We start from the raw sequence: 22883 nt of genomic DNA, 5'->3' as shown, positions 1-22883 counted from the left end.
TAGAGCTTGATTTGAGGTTATGTTTGGGTCTTCTGTGAAAAGATGGGGCTATTTTAAAAAAAAAAAGAATAAATGGAGGTTATTTCGGACAAAGAGTCTATTAGAAATGGCAAGGACAACAAACGATAACCCGATTATGATAAAAATACAGAGACCCCATTCAAGAAACAAAAGTTTATTAAGGAAATCACGCATATATTTTGTCCAACTAAAACCTTTCTCAAGGACTCCTTATGAGTTGTCTTGATTACTTTAAAAATATACATGTTTGGGATCACACACAGGTTGTGAATCTTCGGCAATACCGATTAACTTAGACTACGATCTTTACGGAGAGGGGTAGGATGTAAAACCCGTGTTTTGAAAAGAAAAAGAAATTTAAAAAAAAAACACTCGGACTCGGGTCGGACCCGACCCGGACCCGTAACCCGATAGGGTTTAAAAAAAAAAAGGAAACCTGTAACCGCCTTCCCCCTTTAAAGCAACGCCGAGGGAGGGGAGGCCCTCACACGCAACCTTCTGTTAAATTATGTACCTAATCATTTAATGTAATATATATATATATATATATATATTTTATATATATAAGGTAATACATATACATATATTAATATATATGTATATGTATCTACTTATTATATATATAAAATAGATATTTCTATTTATTTAGTCGTAGGGGTAGTTTAGTCTTTTCCTCTATTTTACGCACATTCACTTTTTGAATGTGATTGTAAATTTATTTTTCTTTTATTTCTTTTTCATTTTTTATTTTCTTTTATTTAATGTACCAAAAGGTACCTTGGGGGGCCCACTCACATAGACGTTGGGCCCCTCCAACGGTCACAAAATGTGACCGTTGGAGGGACTCCAACGTCTATGAGTGGAGCCCGTCCAAGGCCCCCTTTGGTGTTGTTATAAATAGGGGTTCTCCCTTTTGTATTCTCTCATGGCTTTGAGTCAAAGCCCAAGTGCTCAATAAATTGATTCCATTATTTTTATGCCTTTGCGCATTTGTGAGTTGTGCTTTTGTGCACAAGTGTTCTAAAGTGTTCTTATTGTGCATTTGTGCCGGGTTTATTATCAAGAATATTAAGGTCTTGATCTTAGTATCTTGTTGGAGATACTTTCACATGGTATCAAAGCCTCGTTGAAGGAGGAGGATCATGCATCTCGTCACTTGTGAAGTACCTCGAAAAATGTGCCCTCAAGTTAGTGAAGTTTTGGAGTAAATCATCTACTTTGGGCAATACTTTAGAAGCAACTTTTGTCAAGAAAAGCTTGAAAATCCTTTAAGGTACGCATTATTTTCTATCGTCTTTCCTCTCTAATGGGTGAAAAAGACTCTCACTTCTCCCTTGAGTTTAAACTTAGTGGTTCGAACTACCATGTTTGGGCCGGCAATATGGAAGCCCATATCAAAAGGAAAGGCCTTTGGGGATACGTTCAAGGTTCCATATCGGAACCCGAACCCAAACTTTCTATCATAGAGAAAGGGGATATTAAGATTCTTGAAGGTGAAGATAGACAAAAGGCCCTAGAAGAATATTCCAAAAATCATGATGAGTGGGAAATGAAGAACTTCAAAATATTGTCTTGGATTTTTTCATCCGTTGAAACCAAGATCAATGCCAACATCATTAAGTTTAAAAGGGCCTCCGAAGCTTGGTTGTACCTTGAAAAAATGTATACTTCAAGGGACTTATCTCACAAATATTATCTCCAAAAGAAAGCTTTGACTCTTCAACAAAACGATTTGTCTATTCGGGAATATTTTGTCGAACTATCATCTATTTGGGACGAGCTTGCTATGCTCGAACCAAAATGGAGCGGAGAAGCTATTGAATTAAGACACAAACAACTAGAGGAAGATCGATTCTTCAACTTTCTAAATGGTCTTAGACCCGAATTTGAGCAAATTCGGTTCTCTCTTCTATCCGTGTTCACATCTCCCTCTATTGAAGATGTCATCACCAAGCTAAGTGGTGAGGAAACACGTATGGGGATTAGTAAAAATAACCCGAGTATCCTTGCTACACCTTCTCAAAGTAATTATGAAGTGGTTAATGTTGTGTCAAGACCCAGAAATAATTTGAAGACCTACAAACCACCCCATTTCAAAAATCAAGGGCAAGGAGGAAATGATCGATATGGCAAGAGAGACTATAGCAAATTAACTTGTCATTTTTGTAAAGAACCGAGGCATATCAAACCCATTTGTCCCAAATGGAAGAAATTTCTTGTCGGGGCTTTAGCATCCCAATCAGAGGAACGACCTTCGTCATCAAATGAGTCTCTTTCGCTTCAACAAATTATGGATGCTCTTCAACCTCTTCTCAAAGGAGGCATTTCTGGAGCCGCTATGTCATCCTCTTCCTCTCTCGGTAAGACATCTTGGCTCCTTGATTCTGGTGCTTCGTTTCATATGACTCCAAGTCCTTGTTTTCTTTCTGATTATTCTAAAAATTTTCTTTCATCTTTTGTCTCAACGGCGGATGGAACACTTCTTGAAATTAAAGGAATGGGCAATTTTGAAAAACAAGACTTCTTTATCCCAAAAATTCGTCTTATACCAAAACTAAACTTAAATTTACTTTCCGTTTCTCAACTCTCGGACTATGGTTGCGATATAAAATTTTCTTCTGATAAATGTTGGATACAGGATCGCCAGTCCGAGAAGTTGATTGGGGAAGGCTCTAGGAGAGGAGACCTCTACTATGTTGATTTTCTTAAAATTCCCAAGAATCAATTTTGTAATGTTGCTCAAAACAAAGATATTCATGTATGGCATAAGAGATTGGGTCATCCCAACATTGTTAAAATCTCTTATTTGCCTTTTATTAAGCATCTTTGTAATGAAAATTTTGTTTGTAATGAATGTATTCTTGGAAAAATGAGAAGTCTTCATTTTCCTCAAAGATTCATGTTTACAACAAAACCTTTTGAAATTGTTCACTCCGATGTATGGGGTCCGGCTCCGGTGATATCTAAGGGAGGTTTCTCATACTATGTTATCTTTGTGGACGATTTCACTAGGTTTAGTTGGATATATTTTCTTAAACATAAACATGAAGTTTTCTCAACTTTTAAAACATTTCATATGATGGTTTTAAATCAATTCAATGGAAATTTAAAAATTCTTAGAACCGATTCGGGTGGCGAATATCTTTCCAATGAATTCAAAAGTTATCTTGAAAATTATGGAATTCTCCATCAAAAGTCTTGTCCTAAAACCCCCCAACAAAATGGGTTGGTTGAACGAAAACATAGGCATATTATTGAAACAACACGAACTTTGCTCATTTCACAAAATATTCCGAAAAAACTTTGGGCTGAGGCAGCCCTTACATCTGTCTATCTCATAAATAGACTTCCATCTAAAAACTTGAACAAGATTTCCCCATTTGAAAAATTATACGAAAAAGAACCTGATTACAGCAAGTTAAGGGATTTTGGATGTAAATGTTTTGTCCTTACTGATAAAAATGATAAACTCTCCCCTAAGGCCATCCCTTGTGCCTTTCTTGGTTATTCTGAAACTCAAAAAGGCTTTCGCTGTTATGATATTAAAAGTGATAAACTATATGTTTCCAGAAATGTGAGCTTCTTGGAAAATATTAGTGGTTTCGAAAAACTTGAAACTAATGACGAGAATATAGACTATTCCTTTCTGTTTGATTTATTGACTGAAGATGATGATACTAGTGATGATGAATCAAATCAAAATGACTTAAGTAATAATGAAACCCATTCTGAGTCCTCAACACTTCATCAACACATCAATGAAGAACCACATAGAGATCCCATAACCTACTCTCATAGAGATAGGAATACTTTCATAAGTGCTCTCGAAAGATATGATAGTGAGTCTACTCCTTCGAGTGAAGAAAACCTTCGCAGGACCGAAAGATCAAGAAGACCCCCTTCTAGGTTCATCTCATATGAGTCCTTTTCACCTAAATATAGAGCCTGTCTAAGCGCCATTCACTCTTACATAGAACCTAGGAACTTCGAGGAAGCACGAAAATGTCTGGAATGGATAGTCGCTATGAATAATGAACTAGAAGCTCTAAAAAAAGCAAAAACATGGGAGTTTCAAGACCTTCCTAAAGACAAGAAAGCAATAGAGTGTAGATGGGTGTTTAAGGTCAAGACTAAGAGTGATGGGTCCCTTGAGAGATATAAGGCCCGTTTAATTGCAAAAGGATATGGTCAAAAATATGGGATTGATTATGAGGAGACCTTTGCCCCGGTAGCTCGGATGGTCACCGTCCGATGTCTTATAATCGTTGCATCAATCAATAAATGGAACATCTATCAGATGGATGTTAAGAATGCCTTTTTAAACGGAGATCTAAACGAAGAAGTATATATGGATGCTCCTCCTGGAATTGAGTCTCCTAAAGGAAAAGTGTTTCGCCTTCGGAAAGCACTTTATGGTTTAAAACAAGCTCCCAAGGCTTGGTATGATAGGTTTAACTCCGTAATGTTAGAAAATGGTTTTTCATCCTGCTTTACTGATACTGCTTTGTTTGTTAGAAAATCTAATGCACGGATTGTTATTCTGCTACTATATGTGGATGGCATGCTTATAACTGGGAGCGATTCTAAAGGGATTAAAAGCATAAAATCCATTTTAAAGGATAAGTTTGAAATGTCTGACTTGGGTTTCTTAACTTATTTTTTGGGTATTGAGGTAGCATACTCTCATAGAGGATATTTTTTGTCTCAAACTAAGCTTGCATCTGAGATTATTGACAGGTCAGGTATTACAGACGATAAAATTTGTGAAACTCCTGCTATAGTAGGAGCTAAAATGAAGATTGATGATGGTGTTCCTCTCTCCGATCCTACTCCCTACAGGCAACTAGTAGGATCGTTGATGTACCTAAGTATCACCAGACCAGATATATCACATGCGGTGCATACGGCAAGTCAGTTTCAGCATGCACCAACTTCTGTTCACATGGGTGCTATCTTACGTGTCGTAAGATACCTAAAGCACACTATTAATAAGGGAGTTTTTCTGTCTTCCTCTTCTGAGTTAAAATTAATTGCTCATACTGACTCTGATTGGGGAGGTGACCCAAATAACCGTCACTCCACCACTGGTTTTTGTGTATTCTTAGGAGACTCATTAATCTCATGGAGATGCAAGAAGCAACAAAAGGTGTCTCTATCATCAACTGAAGCCGAATATCGTGCCATGGCGACTACTACCATGGAAATTGTTTGGATTCATCAGTTGCTGGAAGACATGGGAATCACTATTGAAGGGCCTACCAAGCTTTGCTGTGACAACAAAAGTGTGATTTATATTGCTAAAAATAACACTTTTCATGAGTGGACCAAACACATAGAGATGGATTGTCACTATGTTCGGGAGGCGTACCTCAAAGGAATCATTGACCTTCCATATGTCACGTCCGAATATAGTTGGCGGATTTCTTCACTAAAGCCTTGTGTGCTCCGCGTTTCAACTTTCTTCTTAGCAAACTCTCAGTCATCCTGCCCTAAGTTTGAGGGGGGTGTTAAATTATGTACCTAATCATTTAATGTAATATATATATTTTATATATATAAGGTAATACATATACATACATTAATATATATGTATATGTATCTACTTATTATATATATAAAATATATATTTCTATTTGTTTAGCCGTAGGGGTAGTTTAGTCTTTTCCTCTATTTTATGCACATTCACTTTTTGAATGTGATTGTAAATTTATTTTTCTTTTATTTCTTTTTCATTTTTTATTTTCTTTTAATTAATGTACCAAAAGGTACCTTGGGGGGCCCACTCACATAGACGTTGGGTCCCTCCAACGGTCACATTTGTGACCGTTGGAGGGGCTCCAACGTCTATGAGTGGAGCCCCTCCAAGGCCCCCTTTGGTGTTGTTATAAATAGGGGTTCTCCCCTTTGTATTCTCTCATGGCTTTGAGTCAAAGCCCAAGTGCTCAATAAATTGATTCATTATTTTTATGCCTTTGCGCATTTGTGAGTTATTTGTGAGTTGTGCTTTTGTGCACAAGTGTTCTAAAGTGTTCTTATTGTGCATTCGTGCCGGGTTTATTATCAAGAATATTAAGGTCTTGATCTTAGTATCTTTTTGGAGATACTTTCACACCTTCCTCTCATTTTCCCTTCTCCTCTCTCGCTTACTTGCTCTTCTCCCTGCGTGAGGCAGCCACCGACGCCGGATGACGATGTCGGTCCTCCAGGTAAGCTTTGTTTCCTCTCTCTTCTCCCTTCTCTCTCTCTCTCTCTCTCTCTCTCTCTCTCTGTGTGTGTGTGTGGTTGCCGTGAGTTTGGCAGGAGGCCGGCAGCCCTCGGCCTTATCCCTCTTCCTCTTTCTGTGTTCGCCGGGAGGGAGGTGTTAAAATACAGTCTGTGTATGGATCTGGATCCAGATCCATACGCATGTTACATGAAACACATGCCCAATATAACCTCATTAATGGCATTCTTGTAATATCATTGTATATGATTTTCTTTATAATGTTTAGGGTTTTGGAGGTTGAGCTATTGAGTGCCACCCCAGCCATTGTGCATTCCTCTCTCTCTCTCTCTCTCTCTCTCTCTCTCTCTCTCTCTCTCTCTCTCTCTCTCTCTCTCTCTCTCCTTGCTTCATGTGGAAGCTGATCCAGGTACATACGAAAGCAACTCTGATATGGTATCAGAGCCAGCGTGAACAGGTCTTCATGCGTGAACAGGTCTTCATCTTCTAAAACCAGCATGAACAGGTCTTCATCTTCTGAAACCTCTGATGAGCGTGAACAGTTGGTACCAACGTGAACAGGTGTGAACAGTTGGTACCAGCGTGAACAGGTCTTCATCTTCTGGAAAAAAAAAAAACCTTGATCAGCGTGAACAGTTGGTACCTTTTTCTCTTTTCCTTTCAGCGTTGATCTTCTGAAACTCCTGATCAGCGTGAACAGTTGGTACCAGCGTGAACAGGTCTTCATCTTCTGAAAAACCCTGATCAGCGTGAACAGTTGGTACTTTTTCTCTTTTCCTTTGAACAGTTGGTACCAGCGTGAACAGGTCTTCATCTTCTGAAAAACCCTAATCAACGTGAACAGTTGGTACTTTTTCTCTTTTCCTTTCAGCGAGCTCATCGTACTTTCTTTTCTATTATTTGTTTATCTTCTTCATTCATTTTTCTTTACTTCTTCATTCCATCGTCTGTGTTGGTTCCATCTTTTCCTAAACATCAATTGCAGAAAAATAGACTGCTAGCCCCCTTTTTTATTTCAAACCAGCTTTTTTATTCCACAGTGTTTCCTTTCCTTTATTGTTGCTTTAGTGTTCTTTATGCAACACTTTTGGTAGTACAGGTATATGTCTTATTAAAGTTTTACTGATTAATTAAGTGATCTCAAATTTGTTTATTTCTTTTCATTCATCTTGTTTGCTTATTCATTGTTCCATTGATATGGATTACTCTTCGTCATCCGGTCCCTCTGCCAATTTCTTGAGTCAGCTCGTTACAGAAAAACTTACTCATTCTAATTTTTTGACCTGGAAGAGGCAAATCCTTCCTTTTATATGGAGTCAGGATCTCGATGAACATTTGGATGGTTTAGTTCTTATACCACCACGGCTTATTTTGCAGGAAACCAAGGATGAGAAGGGTGACACAATTACCATTTCTATTAAGAATCCAGAGTATACAGCTTGTAGGAAGCGGGATCAGTCTTTGGTTGCTTATATTACGTCAACACTCTCTCAAGAAGTGTTGGTTACTCTTTCAGATGATTGCACTGCGGCGGATCTGTGGAGTAAGTTGTCTCAGACATACTCTCAGATATCAGAAGCCTGAGTTATGTACTTAAAAAATGAATTTCAAAGTTTGAAGAAAGGCTCCATGACAGTCATGGAATACATAGGTCGCTTGAAGAGTATTACTGATCAATTGGCTGTTGTTGGAAGTGCTATTGCAGATAAAGATAAAGTTCAACAACTTCTCAATGGATTGGGTCCTGATTTTGACATGTTTACCACAGCTTTATCATGCCTTCCTCATTTGCCCACTTTTGAGGACCTCCAAGCGAAACTTTTCCAGCATGAGATGATTATGAAGCAAAGGGTAGAAGGAAATTAATCAACTCGTCCTCATTCAGTTTTGGCCATGGACACTTCTGTAGGTTTTGGATGAGGGAATGGAGGGCATCAAGGAGGCAGAGGTCGCGGGCGTTTTGGGCAGGGAGGACGTGGTATCTTGCCTACACCTAATATTTCAGGGGTTTTTAATACAGGGAATCAGAGGAGAGTGCCCACTTGTTTCTTATGTAACAAAAGAGGACATGTGAAAGATGATTGTTGGTTCAATCTACAGAATAGAGGAAAAATAAACAAAATTTAGAATAAATCAGCTACTGCTGTGGACATAAAAGTGTCATCCACAGATGTGCAACAACTTTTGTTATCAGCATTGTCACAGATGACGATCAAGCAAAATGAACAAGGCGAATGGTATGTTGATTCAGGTGCCGCCACATGTTACGGATAATGCGGGTAAGTTATCTCACTTATTGCCTTATTTTGAAAAAGATAGTATAGTTACGGGAGATGAAACTTATCACTCCATTAGTCATACTGGCAATGCACATATCCCTATGTCAAAGTCCTCACTTCACTTGTCTAATGTCCTTCTTGCTCCTAATATTAAAAAGAACATTGTTTCTGTAGCTAAACTTGTTGACGATATAAATTCTTCAGTCGAATTTACTCCCTCTTCTGTTTATGTTAAGGATCTACGAACGAAGGAGACGTTCGATAAGGAGGAGCGACAAGGAAACATGTACGTCTTCAAGGAGATTCCTTCAGTGTCTTCGCCCTCAGTCTCAGTCCTCCAGTTGAAGTCGTCCAAGCATTCTTCAGTGTCTTCGCCCTCAGTCCCAGTCCTCCAATTGAAGTCGTCCAAGCATTCTTCAGTGTCTTCGCCTTCAGAGTCTTTGTTTTTTCCTTCATTGGAAGTTTTTAATTCATCTCATTATAATAAGCCAGATATTTGGCATAGTCATTTGGGACATTGTAGACGGGGTTTCGTTGAAAATCTTGTATCTAATGGTCTCCTTCCAAAGTCTAGTTTATGTTCATTTTTTGATAATAATAATAAATGTTCTTCATGCGAACTCTGTAAAAGCCATGTTCTTCCTTTTCATATTATAAATAAAAGAGCTTCAAAGCCATTTGAGATTATTTGTTCCGATGTTTGGGGACCCGCACCTATTCCTTCTCTTTCTGACAGTCGTTACTATGTTGTCTTTATTGATTCTTATTCCCGTTATACTTGGATATATTTCTTAAAACACAAGCATGAAGTTTTTCAAATATTTCGGGAATTCCATTCAATGGTCAAAACAAAGTTTGCTTGTGATATTGTGCATTTACAATGTGATGGTGGAGGAGAGTATTCATCGAACGAGTTTATTGCCTTTCTTCGGGATAAAGGAATAAGTCGACAGGTTTCTTGCCCTCATACTCCTCAACAAAATGGGGTTGCGGAGAGGAAACACAGGCATATTGTCGAGAGCGCGATGAGCATGTTACATGATAGCAATGTGCCCGTTAGTCTCTGGACAGAAGTTTTTCACACATCTGTTCATATCATAAATCGTCTTCCTATGACACTCTTAGATCGAAAATCTCCCTATTATACTTTATTTGGGCAGCATCCCTCTTACGATGAACTGCGTGTTTTTGGTTGTGTATGTTATGTACATATTGATTCATCTCTGCGAAATAAGTTTCAGGACAAGGCTGTCAAGTGCAAATTTGTTGGGTATGCAGATGAATACAAAGGTTATCGATGCTATGACCCTACTACAAAACGTATTAGGACCTCCAAAAATGTTGTTTTTGACGAACAAAATTTTTAGGCCAATGACTCTGTAGCGTTGCCACCTCGAGAATTAGAAGTATATGATCCATGGATGAGCGCAGATCTTTTTGCTAATACAGGAGAAACATGTCAAACAAATGGTCCTTCCTTCGGCTTGAGTAGGGAGTTGAATGACTCACAGATGCATGTTGAATTATCTCCAGTTGAGTCACCCCCAATAGAACGTTTCTCTGGACAGATATACACTAGACGGGATAAAAATACAGAGTCGAGGAATGTGGAAAGCATCGCCAATGATTCGGCTCAAAGGCCGTCACGCATTAAGCATCCTATTCAACGATGGGTGAGTTATGAGACCTTCTCCCTTGATTTCCAGTTGTTTATGTCTCAGCTCACAAAACAGGATGAACCCACTTGTTTTAATCAAGCTCTTCAATCTCGTCATTGAACTGAAGCTATGAATGAAGAAATGGAAGCTCTTCATGAATGCCAGACTTGGGAAATAGTCCCTCGGCCAGAAGGAAAGAATGTAGTTGGCTCAAAATGGGTTTATAAAATAAAGTATAAGCCTGAAGGAAGTACTGACAGATATAAGGCGCGACTTGTTGCTCGAGGATTCACACAACAATATGGTGAAGACTACAATGAAACCTTTAGTCCGGTAGTCAAGATGGGTACTATTTGTATCATCATATCCCTAGCAGTCGATCAAGGTTGGAACCTTAGCCAGATGGATGTTAAAAATGCATTTTTGCATGGAACTTTAAAGGAAGAAGTGTATATGGAGCAACCACCTGGCTATGCCGAGAAGGATCCTATTGCCTGGGTGTGCAAACTAAGGAAATCTCTGTATGGGTTGAAACAGGCATCCCGTTCCTGGTTTGAAAGTTTCTCTATGCAAATTCAGAGTTATGGTTTTAGAAGATGCTCTCTGGATCACTCATTCTTTATTTACCAAAAGTCAGACATTGTTATACTTCTTATATATGTTGATGACATTGTGATCACTGGGAGCTCAGATAATCATATGCAAAACGTGAAACAATTTTTAATGAAAACTTTCAAGATGAAAGATTTAGGGGAGTTGCGGTACTTTCTTGGTGTGGAAGTTGACAGACAACAAGACACATTGACACTCATGCAACAAAAATACACTCTTGACCTTCTGGAAAGAGCCGGGATGACGAATTGCAAACCAGTCAGCACTCCTAATGTATTACATCAAAGGTTGAGCTCTGAAGATGGTCATCTTTGTGTCAACCCTACAAGGTATAGAAGTCTCGTGGGGATGTTACAGTACTTGACCTTTACCAGACCTGATATAGTTTATGTTGTCAATCAGGTATCCCAGTTTATGCATGCTCCAACGGAGGGTCATATGGAAGTTGTAAAGCGCATTCTACGCTATTTAAAATGAACTATAGGAGACGGACTTGTTTATCGCAAGAACGATAATCTGCATAGAGGACATTAACTCATCACTTATACAGACGCAGATTGGGCAGGGGATCCAGATGAGAGACGATTTATCTCTAGATATTGTGTATATATTGGGCACAATTTAGTGTCCTGGAGCAGCAGAAAACAAAAGGCAGTGGCACGATCAAGTACAGAGGCTGAATACAGATCGATGGCTGCAGGCACGGCAGAAGCCACATGGATTAGACACTTATTGAGCGATCTTGGGGAGACAATTATTCGATCATTTCTTTTATGTGACAATCAAAGCGCAATAAACATTACATGTAATCCTATCCAGCATAGCAGAACGAAGCACATTGAGATTGATCAACATTTTATACGGCAGAAAGTCGAGATGAAGGAGATAGAACTACGTCATGTTCGAACAGAAGATCAAGTGGCAGATCTGTTTACCAAGGGATTAACAAGACGTCAATTTTGGCTATTGAAGAGCAAGTTGTACATGCTCCAAAATCATGTACAACTTGAGGGAGGGTGTTAAAATACAGTATGTGTATGGATCTGGATCCAGATCCATACGCATGTTACATGAAACACATGCCCAATATAACCTCATTAATGGCATTCTTGTAATATTATTGTATATGATTTTCTTTATAATGTTTAGGGTTTTGGAGGTCGAGCTATTGAGTGTCGCCCCAGCCATTGTGCATTCATCTCTCTCTCTCTCTCTCTCTCTCTCTCTCTCTCTCCTTGCTTCCTGTGGAAGCTGATCCAGGTACATAAGAAAGCAACTCTAATAGGAGGCGAGATGCCGGAGGCCCCTGTCGTGCCTCCCACCTTTTCCCCTCTCCCTTGGGGCCCTGCCGAGGGTCGACAGGTGGCCGGTGGCCCCCTGCCGCCCTTACCCCCTTCTTTATGGCTCGGCAGGGGGGCAAAGGCCCCTGCCGCCCTTTTCCCCTTCTGTTTCGACCAACAGGCAGGGGGACCCTGCTTGAGTCCCCTCTTTCGAGGTAACCAACAGGGGCCCTGTTTGTTTGGTAAGAAGAGCTGGTGCACGGTAACCTGTGTTGGGGCGCCGCAGGTTGAAAACCCTGTGGTGTAGTGGTATCATCGGTAGAGACCTGCCTGATTCCCCTTGTCGGGGAAACCAACGGGAACTCCGCTTGATTGATAGGACCTGTTAGTGCACGTCACCTTGTGGTGGGACGTAGCAAGTTCAAAACCCAATGATGGGGTTCGATAGCAGGTCTGGGCTCGCCTGGTGGCCGAACCCGCACACGTTGTTTTCCGTGTTCTCCTCTTTTCCTTTCGTTTAATCTTTTCCCTGTTGTGACCTATTTCCTATGTTCGGCAGACACCTCCGATGATATTGATTGAGTCGTTCCTCGCCATCAACATCCCTGGGCTTTTCCCCAAGCATCGGATTCTAAGGTACGGGACTTCTTTTGATATATGTGAGAAATTGAGTATGGATAGGTTTCATGTTCGATTTAGCTGGAATTTTAGATTGTTTAATTTGTTGCGAATTAATTCATTCACAGTAGTTGTATCACTGTGTGTATTTTCATTTCAAGTGAAGTTGTGCACTTGTAGTCAGGTAAACATTAAAAAAGAAAATGATGCAAGCGATGTATGTGTTTTTACAGTTATGTGAGTATTGATAAAACATGCATTTGTGTGTACATGTAAAGTTAATGAGAGCACGCTTTGTTTTATTTTACATCGTGCGATTAGTATGAATATGCACACTTGATAAGAATATGCATTCACATGAGCACATACTTTCAAAAGGAAATATACGTTGGCATGTGTGAACACCCCAAATTTTTCAAAATCTTTTAAATATTCCCTTCTTGCCCCTAAATTCATTTTTTGAGCAAAATGAGTCATTTTTAAATCTAAATTCCAGTTCATTTCTCAAGTTTTACTGAAATTAAATTCATTCTATATGTTTAAATTGATTTTGGGTCTGGATCCATTGTCCAGATCCAAATCTGAGCCTCGTTGTCCAAAATTTAAATCAAAATTACAGAAAATACCAAAAATAGTTTTTAAATAGCTCGAACAGTTCCTCCGACACCTGTTTTGATCCATTGCGTTGTATTCCTCGATTTCAGCCCCTCATCTTCAACCACCTCCCTCTCTCGAAGGCTCATCTTCCCCTTTAAGAGGAGAGCACGCAGAAGGATCCAGGATCCGCCATTCACCCCACCATCTTCTTCTTCTTCTTCTTCTTCTTCTTCTTCTTCTTCTTCTTCTTCTTCTTCTTCTTCTCGATTCTTCTTCTTCTCCTGCACCTCTCCCCTTTCTTGTATTCTTCTTCTCCTTTTTTTTTCTCTCAATTGATGGCAGAGTGTGGTCGATCTCATCCTATAGCGGTAGACAAGAAGACAGATCTTATTTCTCCCAATTGAAGCAGATTCACGGTAAGAAAACCCCTGTCTCTTCTTCCTCTATTCCCCTTTCTGTAAATTTACATTTCTTTCTTTCTTTTTCCTAGATTTTGATTCTCTGTTTATTGAAGCAATGTATGCAACGTTGATCTACCTATGGCAGTATCGACTTGCATTTTGCGATAGAAATCCAACCCTCTTCAGGGTTACAATCCTTTCCCTGTTGATTTATATGCTCTTGATTTATTGTATTCTCATTATGTATCCTCATTTTATTACGTATTAGTTGCAATTGAATTTTTGCATTTCATCCTACATATTTACCTGTTCCATCACCCTCCTGCGTATCGTAGGTTATTTCTATTTTTCTGATTTTGCATTTAATTTACATTTTTAATCCCAATTTATGTTTGATTTCTGATTTTGATGGCATTTGGTCGTCTTTCTGACTGCATCTTCGTTCATATAATTCCCTGGGTTTTATTCATTTTAAGTTATATTTTGTTTCATTGCATCTGATTGTTTTCGTAGCATGTATTTTCTATTACATTCACGATGGTGCCTATCTATACATCTTGGCAATGGCATCCAATTTTATTCATCATCCTGATGTCTGAATTTCAAATATCCTCCTTATTCATGTCGCCCGCTACTCTGAAACCCATATTAGAGTTTTAGTAAAAGTCCAGCACTTGATTTGGATTTGCTGAGAAGATATTTTGCTCTGATCTACAACTGAGCTTATCTCTCAGCCATTCGTGAAAGCTCTCCTGGTGGGGGATCTGAGGTCAGATCTGGATCTGCTGTAAAAATGCCTGCTGTGAAATTCACCCCTCCGTTACCTTCCAGATTTTTCTTCTATGAGGGAAGATTTGAGGCGTAGCCTCAATCCTAATCTCCATGATGATTAAGTCATTAAATGGATTCCCCTAATTTCTATAAATAGGACTCTCATTGTCATAAGAATAGATCTCTGATAGATTGTTGTGGCCTTTAGAATGTATGTAGCAAGGAATGACGATAATCTTTGTTGATTTTATATAGGTCGTCTAGATGGGGAACCAAGTTGGGATTGTAGGATTTGTTTGTCAGTTTAGTTGAAATGTAAGGTAGATATAATTGTTGTGCAGGTTTAGTTAATATCAACCTCCGATTTAATAGGTTTTCATCCTCCAATTTTATGTTCTTACTAAATTTTACTGAGTTTTCTTTTTTTTTCTTTTTACTGTATATTAGCCTTGTTGTCTAGTAGATAACTGAAATTTCTGCACCTCTTAGATTCTCTGGTTTCGTTTGGTTCTTATGCTTGTTATGTTGAATTTTCCTCGCTTCCCATCCATGCATTTTCTGTGCTCTGTAATCCTCAAATTCCTTACAATGCATCCCATACATCCATATTTGAATCATCCTAGATTATATCTTTTGCAGGGGAGTCCTGGGTTTTGCAAAAGGGTACCCAATAGGGAAGTTAGGATTATATTGGTTAAAAATACATGTGGCAGGTTTATATGCTGGTGATATTGACAAGCCATTATATGATGGCCAATTTTTTTTTCATCTGTAATGTTGAAATATTTTGCACCTGTTGTTTACTGATTGATCAATTGTGCACATTCTGTGTCAATCCTTTGACTATAAGGTTTAAATAAGGTAGGGCAACTGGTTGGCAGTGAGTAGGTTTCTTCTGGTAGTGGGAAGGCCAGCTGCTGTAAGCACGTGCATGCTTAAACATGACTCAAAGTGTAAGTAGTGAAGTCCTACCATGCTTCCACCTGTGCTTTCACACTCACCTCTCTCAACTCCATTTGATGGTGATAACTTTTCTGCCCAAAGCAACAACCAAGAGAATTACAGTCCTACTGAGAATTTCTCTGTGATTAGCCCCCTTCCTATAATTCATCGCTGGAGATAAATAGTTTTCACAAGTCACCAACAAGTATCCAAGGAAATTTGCAGGTTCATTTTGGGGAAATTTCATCTTCGCATGATGCTGATGCGGCTTATGGTTCAAGCATTGGGGACAAGCTGAAGGAGTTGAAAATTGTGTTGATGGGTCCTGATGCTGATGAAGTGGGCAAACATAGGATGCTCATGAAGGGAACAAGGCCCCTGAAAGTTCGAAGTGGGTAAGGGAATCCTTAACTGGAGAAGTTACATATAACCCACAAAAGCTTGTGCCAGGGGTATACACCTGTCATAAGTACAGGAGATCAGATCAAGTGACTCAGCTAGTTTCGATTGAGTAGACTAACTTGCTCATGACTGGTGTGTATTTTCTGATTAGCATGGATTCAGATAATCTTTTCAAATATAATATGCTTGTTGCTGACATAAAATATGCATTGACTTCTTCCAGCTCTTCTGCTCTCCCAAGCTGGATATTTGGGTCTATGAAAGTTCACTTCGGGAATTCACTTGTCACATCATCATAACCCCTATCATCTACCTGCACCTATCATTCACATTTTCCCTCACTACCTAGACACCAACTGCATTTCACCACACTTGCTGTCACCATATACATTTACTGCTATGCCTTCATTTTCCCCTGCCGTGCACTCACTAGCAGCACAACCCCTTACACTCACCTATATACCTTTCAGTCCACCATTGGCACCTTTCATGAAACCCATATATGTGGCCTCTCAATTTGCTACAATCCATTTTTTTTCATCACACATTATTCTCATCTTCACCTTCCACATCACCGCACTCACTGTATACTTCTACCTTGTCACTACCTCCTTCCCACATTCACTATTGTCACAGGCGCAACACATTCTGTTGCACCTGTGTGCATCCCCTGTCACCTATCACCTCACTAACTGCCACTGTGCACGCCACCTGCTAACAACACTTTTTGCATTTGTTGTTCAGCCACCCCTTCACTGCCACCTTAATGTTATCATTTACACAGCACATGCTATCCACCACCACCTACCCTTGCATCTTTCACTGTAGCATCCACCATCCAGCTTCTTCCCTGCATGTACCTTGTGTAAAAGGCTGATCCCTTTTATAAATTTCCTGCACCTGTTGTCATTCCTTCCTCTTCAACCTGTCTATTTATTGACTTCCATCTATATATGTGTGTATTCTCTCAGGTAGATTTTCATTAGCTTAGGGTTAGCATGTATATATTTTCAATAGTAAAGCATATTTTCCATTTAATTTAGCATATTACATATGATCCCACTCGGTTCTTAGATGTATGCATGTTGGCTTTCAATGTGATATTCCTTTCCTATATTATTTATACTAACTCTATCTTTTGCAGGAAACATATGGAAAATGTTATCTCCTCTCTTAGCTTAGAAGTTGTAATTCTAAATTCCATTTCAATAATGTAATAGATAGATTATAAATGAGAATTTACATTTCAGCAATAGAATAGAATGAGCATGCATATTTTCTAGAACTACTTGTTTTCACATCATTTTTTCTTTTTATTTCAAGATTTCATGAATGGTGGAAAACGAATGGCACATGCACCATTTCGTAAGAGATAATGGATACTAAGTTGATGATCTACATCAATGGCCATAGTTAGGGTGTGGACAAAACTTAGTATTTTTATCTTTTACAAAATAACATTGGATCCACACTGGACCCGTTTTCAAAATTCATCATATTTTCCTTAAATATTTTCTTCTTTTATCAGAATTTAACTTAAAATTAATTCAAAATATATACCAATAGCCATAGTCAGGGTATATTGAGAGTTAATTTCATTTTAAATCCTATAAAAGCACCAAATGTGTTTCATTCTTCACTTGAATTTAAATATAGATTATTATATAATGCATTCAATGATCATAGTCAAGAATGTATTATATCTTCAATCTTGTTTTAATTCATTTAAAAGAATGAAATAGCTTTTCAAAATCCAATTTCAAAGATTCTTTAAATTCATTCATCATATAGGATAGAATTGCATCATATTTTCAAAATTTCCTTTTCAAAATCCCAAGTGATTCTTCTTCTTTATTTCTCATATCAAATCTTATTCAAATCCAATTCCATCTCATTTCAAGATTCAAAATGTCAATTTCAAAGTCCAATTTGACTTTGAAATTCCAAAATCATTTTTTCAAACTTCAAATTTCCAAATTCAAAACAGATTTCAAAGTTCAAATTGACTTTGAAATTCCAAATTCATTTTTATATTCAAAACTCCAATCAAAGTTCAATTTAACTTTGAGATTCTTGATTCATTTTTTTTAAATTTCAAATTCAAACTTCAAATCCAAGGTCTAAATTGACTTTGGGATTCATTTGTATATTCAAGATTCAATTTCTAAATTTCATTTTCCAAATTCAATTCAAACTTGGAAATTCTTGATTCATCTTCTAATTTCCAGATTCAAGCTTCAAATTCAAAGTCCAATTTGACTTTGAAGTTCATTTTGTATAGTCCAAATTCAATTCCCAAATCAATTTTGGAAATTCCAAATCCAAAATCAGATCAATTTGGATCCAGTTTTCTAAAATACAAATCTACCTTTGGATCTTAGACTCCAGATCCAAATTACATCTTGGATTCCAGACCTTGGATCCAAAATCCATCTTAGGATCCAGAGTCCAACTCTACATTGGTCTTAGACTTCAGATCCAAATTCATCTTAGGATCCAGAGTCCAAATCTACATTTGGATCTCAGACTTCAGATCCATTCCATTTCAGGATCCAGAACCCAAGTCCATCTTGGATTCCAAACCTCGGATCCCATTCTATTTCGGATCTGGAATCCAATTCCAAATTCTAGATTTCAAATTCCATTTTCGGATCTAATCTGAATCCACTTCTATTCTTAAATGCCATTTGATTATCTCAGATCCATTCTAAATTTCAAAACCTCAAATTCAATTCCATCTCAAGTATTCATTTCCTTTCCTAAATTCAAGATCAAATTCAAAGTCCATTTCCGATTTTGAAACTTCACTTCCTTTCATTTCAAAGCTTCAAAGCATGCTTTCTCATAATCAAGATTTTTTCTTCCAAAATCCTGATTTACTTCAAAGACTTAGAACTTCTCTGATCTATCTCAAGTTCTAAAGTTAGATTCAATCATTTCTTCACTCCCTTATCAAGTTCATCTCAGAATACTTGAAAATTTCCAAAACATTCTTTTCAAAAGAGCATACATCCTTGCATTGCACAAGTATGATTCTTTGTGCATTTAGAGTTAGAATAAATTCTTAGATTATATTTAGGCAAAGCAAAAGGCATAGATTCGATCCTGGGTTCGATTACCCCTGGTAAAGGCGCCAGGAACGGTCGAACCTCGTACCGACGAGCGAATCTCGTCTCTCCATTTTTCCCGCAATATATTTCAAAACGGAGGCGAGTAATTTTCTAAATATTTTCAAATAAAGGTCAAGTGAGACCGCGCAAAATAATTCCTCTTCTCTCTTCTTTTCTTTTCTCTTCTCTTTTCTCTTTTCCGTCTTCTATTTTCTCCCTTCAAAAAGGAGGACATAGAGGTAGGAAAGGAAAAAGAGAAGGAAGAGAGAGAATATTACGAGAGGAAAAAAAATTTGCGATGATCACAGCATGAATGCGTGTATATATAGGAAAGAAGGCACTTGACATAGTAGCATATGAATTAATTAATATGCAAGCTCATGGATATTTTTGGTTCATACGCATGATGAAGGGTTGTCTTATATGAATATGCATGTGGAGCATGTGGTTTATGCCATAAACTATGTCACATGGGTGCGGGTGCGGGAGCGGGTGCGGGTGCGGGTGCGGGGATTCGGCACTTCCAAAAAACCCGGGTGCGGGGGTGCGGCAGGGGCAAAAATGTAAAAAAAAAATTTATATATATATATATATATATATATATATATATATATATATATATATATATATATATAATTTTGAAGTTTTAACAGTTTTAACATTTAACAGTAAACATTGTCATAAACTCATAATATGATTTATCATGCATGTAGTATATCAACCTAAATATCAAATTACCTAAATATCAAATTATCAATCAAATAAGTAAAGCAATTACATAAATCGACCTAAATATCAATCAAATAAGTATGCATAAAAGAACTAAATTACATACCAAAGTATATCCTGATGAAGTAATGAATGCTAATAATTTTCTTCTTCATCATCAAATGCATCATTAGAAGGAATACTGGGCTCAGCTAAATCCATGTTTGTTACGTTGAATTCATGTTCTCCCTCGAAGTCACACTCTTCTGGGTTTACATCCCAAAATTTGGATGTTCCTTGTCTGCATTATAAACCCAAATTGAAAATGATAAATACAATACAAATATATTTAAATGAAAACTAAGAAATAATCAAATAACTAAGAGAGCAAATTAGTACCTGTATTCATCATTGCTTCGCGAAAGTAATCGAAGATTTGAATGAACATATACTAAATCCTCTGCACGCTTGCTGGTGAGTTTATTTCTCTTCATGTTGTGGATTTGAGAATATGTGCTCCAATTTCTTTCACAACAAGATGAACTAGCAGGCTGCGATAGCAATCTTAATGCAAGACGTTGCAGAAGAGGTGTTTCCGATCCAAATGTTGACCACCATGTGATAGGATCTATATTATCTTCTTCTCTCGCGAATAATGCCGGTGCATATAATCTCGAAGATGAAAATTTTCCAAACTCTTGTGTGACTTGATGTAGAAGATGTGCTTCTGGAAAAAGTCTTGTCATACACATATTTCTATGTCTTGATAGCTCTGGGTCTAAATTTGGAGGGACACGACCAATACCACCAGCCCGCCACTTATTTGCATAATATTTTGGATTAAGAGAATGTGCCATGCAATGCAAAGGAGTGTTGCTCTTATCCCATCTTCTGACTAAAATTGAATGAATATGATTAAAAAAATCTGAATCATCCAATGCAGGATTTTTTTCTTCATGCATGAAAACTATAGCTTGTATTTTTTCAATCATATTATCCCACATTTCATAAACTCTGTGAAGCATGGGCTCATCCTTATCAACTTCTCTTAACATTTCCCAAATAGGTTGCGTAAATTGAAGGAAGTATACCACTCTGTCCCAAAACTCATCATCAAGAATGAATTTCTTAATTTCTTGAGCCTTCATATCATCATCAACACGATAGAATGTCCAATTTTCATCAGTCACCATGTTAATCAAAGCATTCTTCACTCTTTTAATCCTCTTCATCATCACAATGATGGACGCAAAACGTGTTTCAGCGACCTTCAACAATTTCAAATCAGAATGCCTATTAAATATAGCATTAGCACGATGGTGGTTAACAACAAAATTCCTAATGCTTTTGACATTTCTTTCTAAATCTTCAATCCATGAACATAAAGCATATGCTTGTGAATTTTCTTCTTCTTTGGGGTTGCATATGCTCTTTAGGGCTAGATTTAAGCTGTGTGCTACACAGGGAGTCCAAAAAATATGAGGGTACTCACTCTCCAAACTCAACGCTGCACTTTTACAAACCGGAGCGTTGTCTGTAATGATTTGTACCACTTTCTGATCACCCACTTCTTTTATCACTTCTATAAACAATCCCTTCAAATACTCTGCATTTTTATATTCCCCAGATGCATCAACTGCTTTCAAGAATATTGGGCCACTAAGCGAACAAGCAATGAAATTGATTAATGGACGCCTTTGAATATCTGTCCATCCATCAGACACAATGGAAACTCCATTTTGCTCCCATGAATATTTTTTAATTTCTAGCAACCTCTCCACGTTTGCCCTCTCTTCTGCAAGAAGTGTGGTTCGTATTTTTTCTGAACTTGGAGGCACATAACCACTCAAATTACAATTTGCCAAGGATGTTACTAAATCCTTCCAATAAGGATTTCTAGCCGCATTAAATGGGAGTGAACCAGAATAAAAATACCTCCCAACTTTTCTATCCAACTCTTCTCTTCCATATGTATTGAATGCTGCTTGTATCGTTCCTCTACCTCCTAGATTGACTTTTCTTTTTTTTTCAGCATCTTCTTGATGGCTTGCAAATGGCACACTGACTGCAGAAGAATCGGCCATTGCCTTTCTCTTCTCATATTCTTCTTGTATTTTCTTGTATTGCCTTCGCATTGACTCATCAACTTTTCTGCAAGCTGAAATGCCATGTCCTGGTATCTTCAACAAATGAGCCTTCACTCTTGTGTAAGACCCAACAAAATCTTTTTCGCAGAGCTTGCATCGAAATCTTTTGTTCCCACCACCTCCTTCTCCAGTTTTTGCAAGTTTATCTACATGTATCCATAGTGGCCCCACATCATCAATCCCACTGCAACTATCAGCAAAACTAGCAGCAGAACTCACATGTTGGGATGAGGATGACGCAAGTCCTTTCCCTTTATCCGTCATTTTTATCCTGAAAACACAAAAAAAAAATACATTACAATTTTCAATTCAATTCAAAAAAAAAAAAACTGATGGGGGAGGGGCTCGGCCCCTCCCCTGTCGACCCCCAAGAAAAAAAGATGGGGGAGGGGCTTAGCCCCTCCCCTGTCGACCCAAAAAAAAAAAAAAACAGATGGGGGAGGGGCTCGGCCCCTCCCCTGTCAACCCAAAAAAAAAAAACTGATGGGGGAGGGGCTCGGCCCCTCCCCTGTCGACCCCCAAAAAAAAAAGATGGGGGAGGGGCTCAGCCCCTCCCCTGTCGACCCAAAAAAAAAAAAAAACAGATGGGGGAGGGGCTCGGCCCCTCCCCTGTCAACCCAAAAAAAAAAAAGCTGATGGGGGAGGGGCTCAGCCCCTCCCCTGTCGACCCAAAAAAAAAAAAGATGGGGGAAGGGCTCGGCCCCTCCCCTGTCGACCCCAAAAAAAAAAAACTGATGGGGGAGGGGCTCGGCCCCTCCCCTGTCGACCCCCAAAAAAAAAAGATGGGGGAGGGGCTCGGCCCCTCCCCTGTCGACCCAAACAAAAAAAAAAGATGGGGGAGGGGCTCGGCCCCTCCCCTGTCGACCCAAAAAAAAAAACTGATGGGGGAGGGGCTCGGCCCCTCCCCTGTCGACCCAAAAAAAAAAAGATGGGGGAGGGGCTCGGCCCCTCCCTTGTCGACCCAAAAAAAAAATGATGGGGGAGGGGCTCGGCCCCTCCCCTGTCGACCCCAAAAAAAAAAAGATGGGGGAGGGGTTCGGCCCCTCCCCTGTCGACCCAAAAAAAAAAAAAGATGGGGGAGGGGCTCGGCCCCTCCCCTGTCGACCCAAAAAAA

At 38.6% G+C, this 22883-nt stretch overlaps 2 protein-coding genes across 2 annotated transcripts in view; both read right to left on the bottom strand.

Annotated features, from left to right (window-relative positions):
* LOC149844167 (haloacid dehalogenase-like hydrolase family protein) overlaps positions 1 to 22883 on the bottom strand; it is a 132046-nt gene that overhangs the window by 62774 nt on the left and 46389 nt on the right. The gene's annotated exons all lie outside the window — the stretch shown is intronic.
* Positions 19703 to 22102, bottom strand: LOC149844168 (putative transcriptional regulator tpeD). The gene is made up of 2 exons (XM_090000360.1): positions 20022 to 22102; positions 19703 to 19923 (listed from the first exon to the last, which is right to left on the bottom strand). The coding sequence occupies exons 1-2, from the start codon at positions 22031 to 22033 to the stop codon at positions 19779 to 19781; spliced, it is 2157 nt and encodes a 718-aa protein (XP_089856486.1). The 5' UTR covers positions 22034 to 22102; the 3' UTR covers positions 19703 to 19778.

Source organism: Nuphar pumila, chromosome 3 (assembly GCF_984573655.1).
Source record: "Nuphar pumila chromosome 3, dmNupPumi1.hap1.1, whole genome shotgun sequence".
In the NCBI taxonomy this organism is placed as follows: Eukaryota; Viridiplantae; Streptophyta; class Magnoliopsida; order Nymphaeales; family Nymphaeaceae; genus Nuphar; species Nuphar pumila.
This window is presented reverse-complemented; position numbering and strand designations above follow the sequence as displayed.

What these genes read in the sequence shown, in the direction of transcription:
- LOC149844168 (XM_090000360.1), bottom strand. Translation starts at nt 22,033, where the DNA reads ATGACGGATAAAGGGAAAGGACTTGCGTCATCCTCATCCCAACATGTG. An exon ending in CGAAGCAATGATGAATACAG is followed by an intron (nt 19,924 to 20,021) that starts GTACTAATTTGC and finishes TTTATAATGCAG; the next exon opens with ACAAGGAACATCCAAATTTT.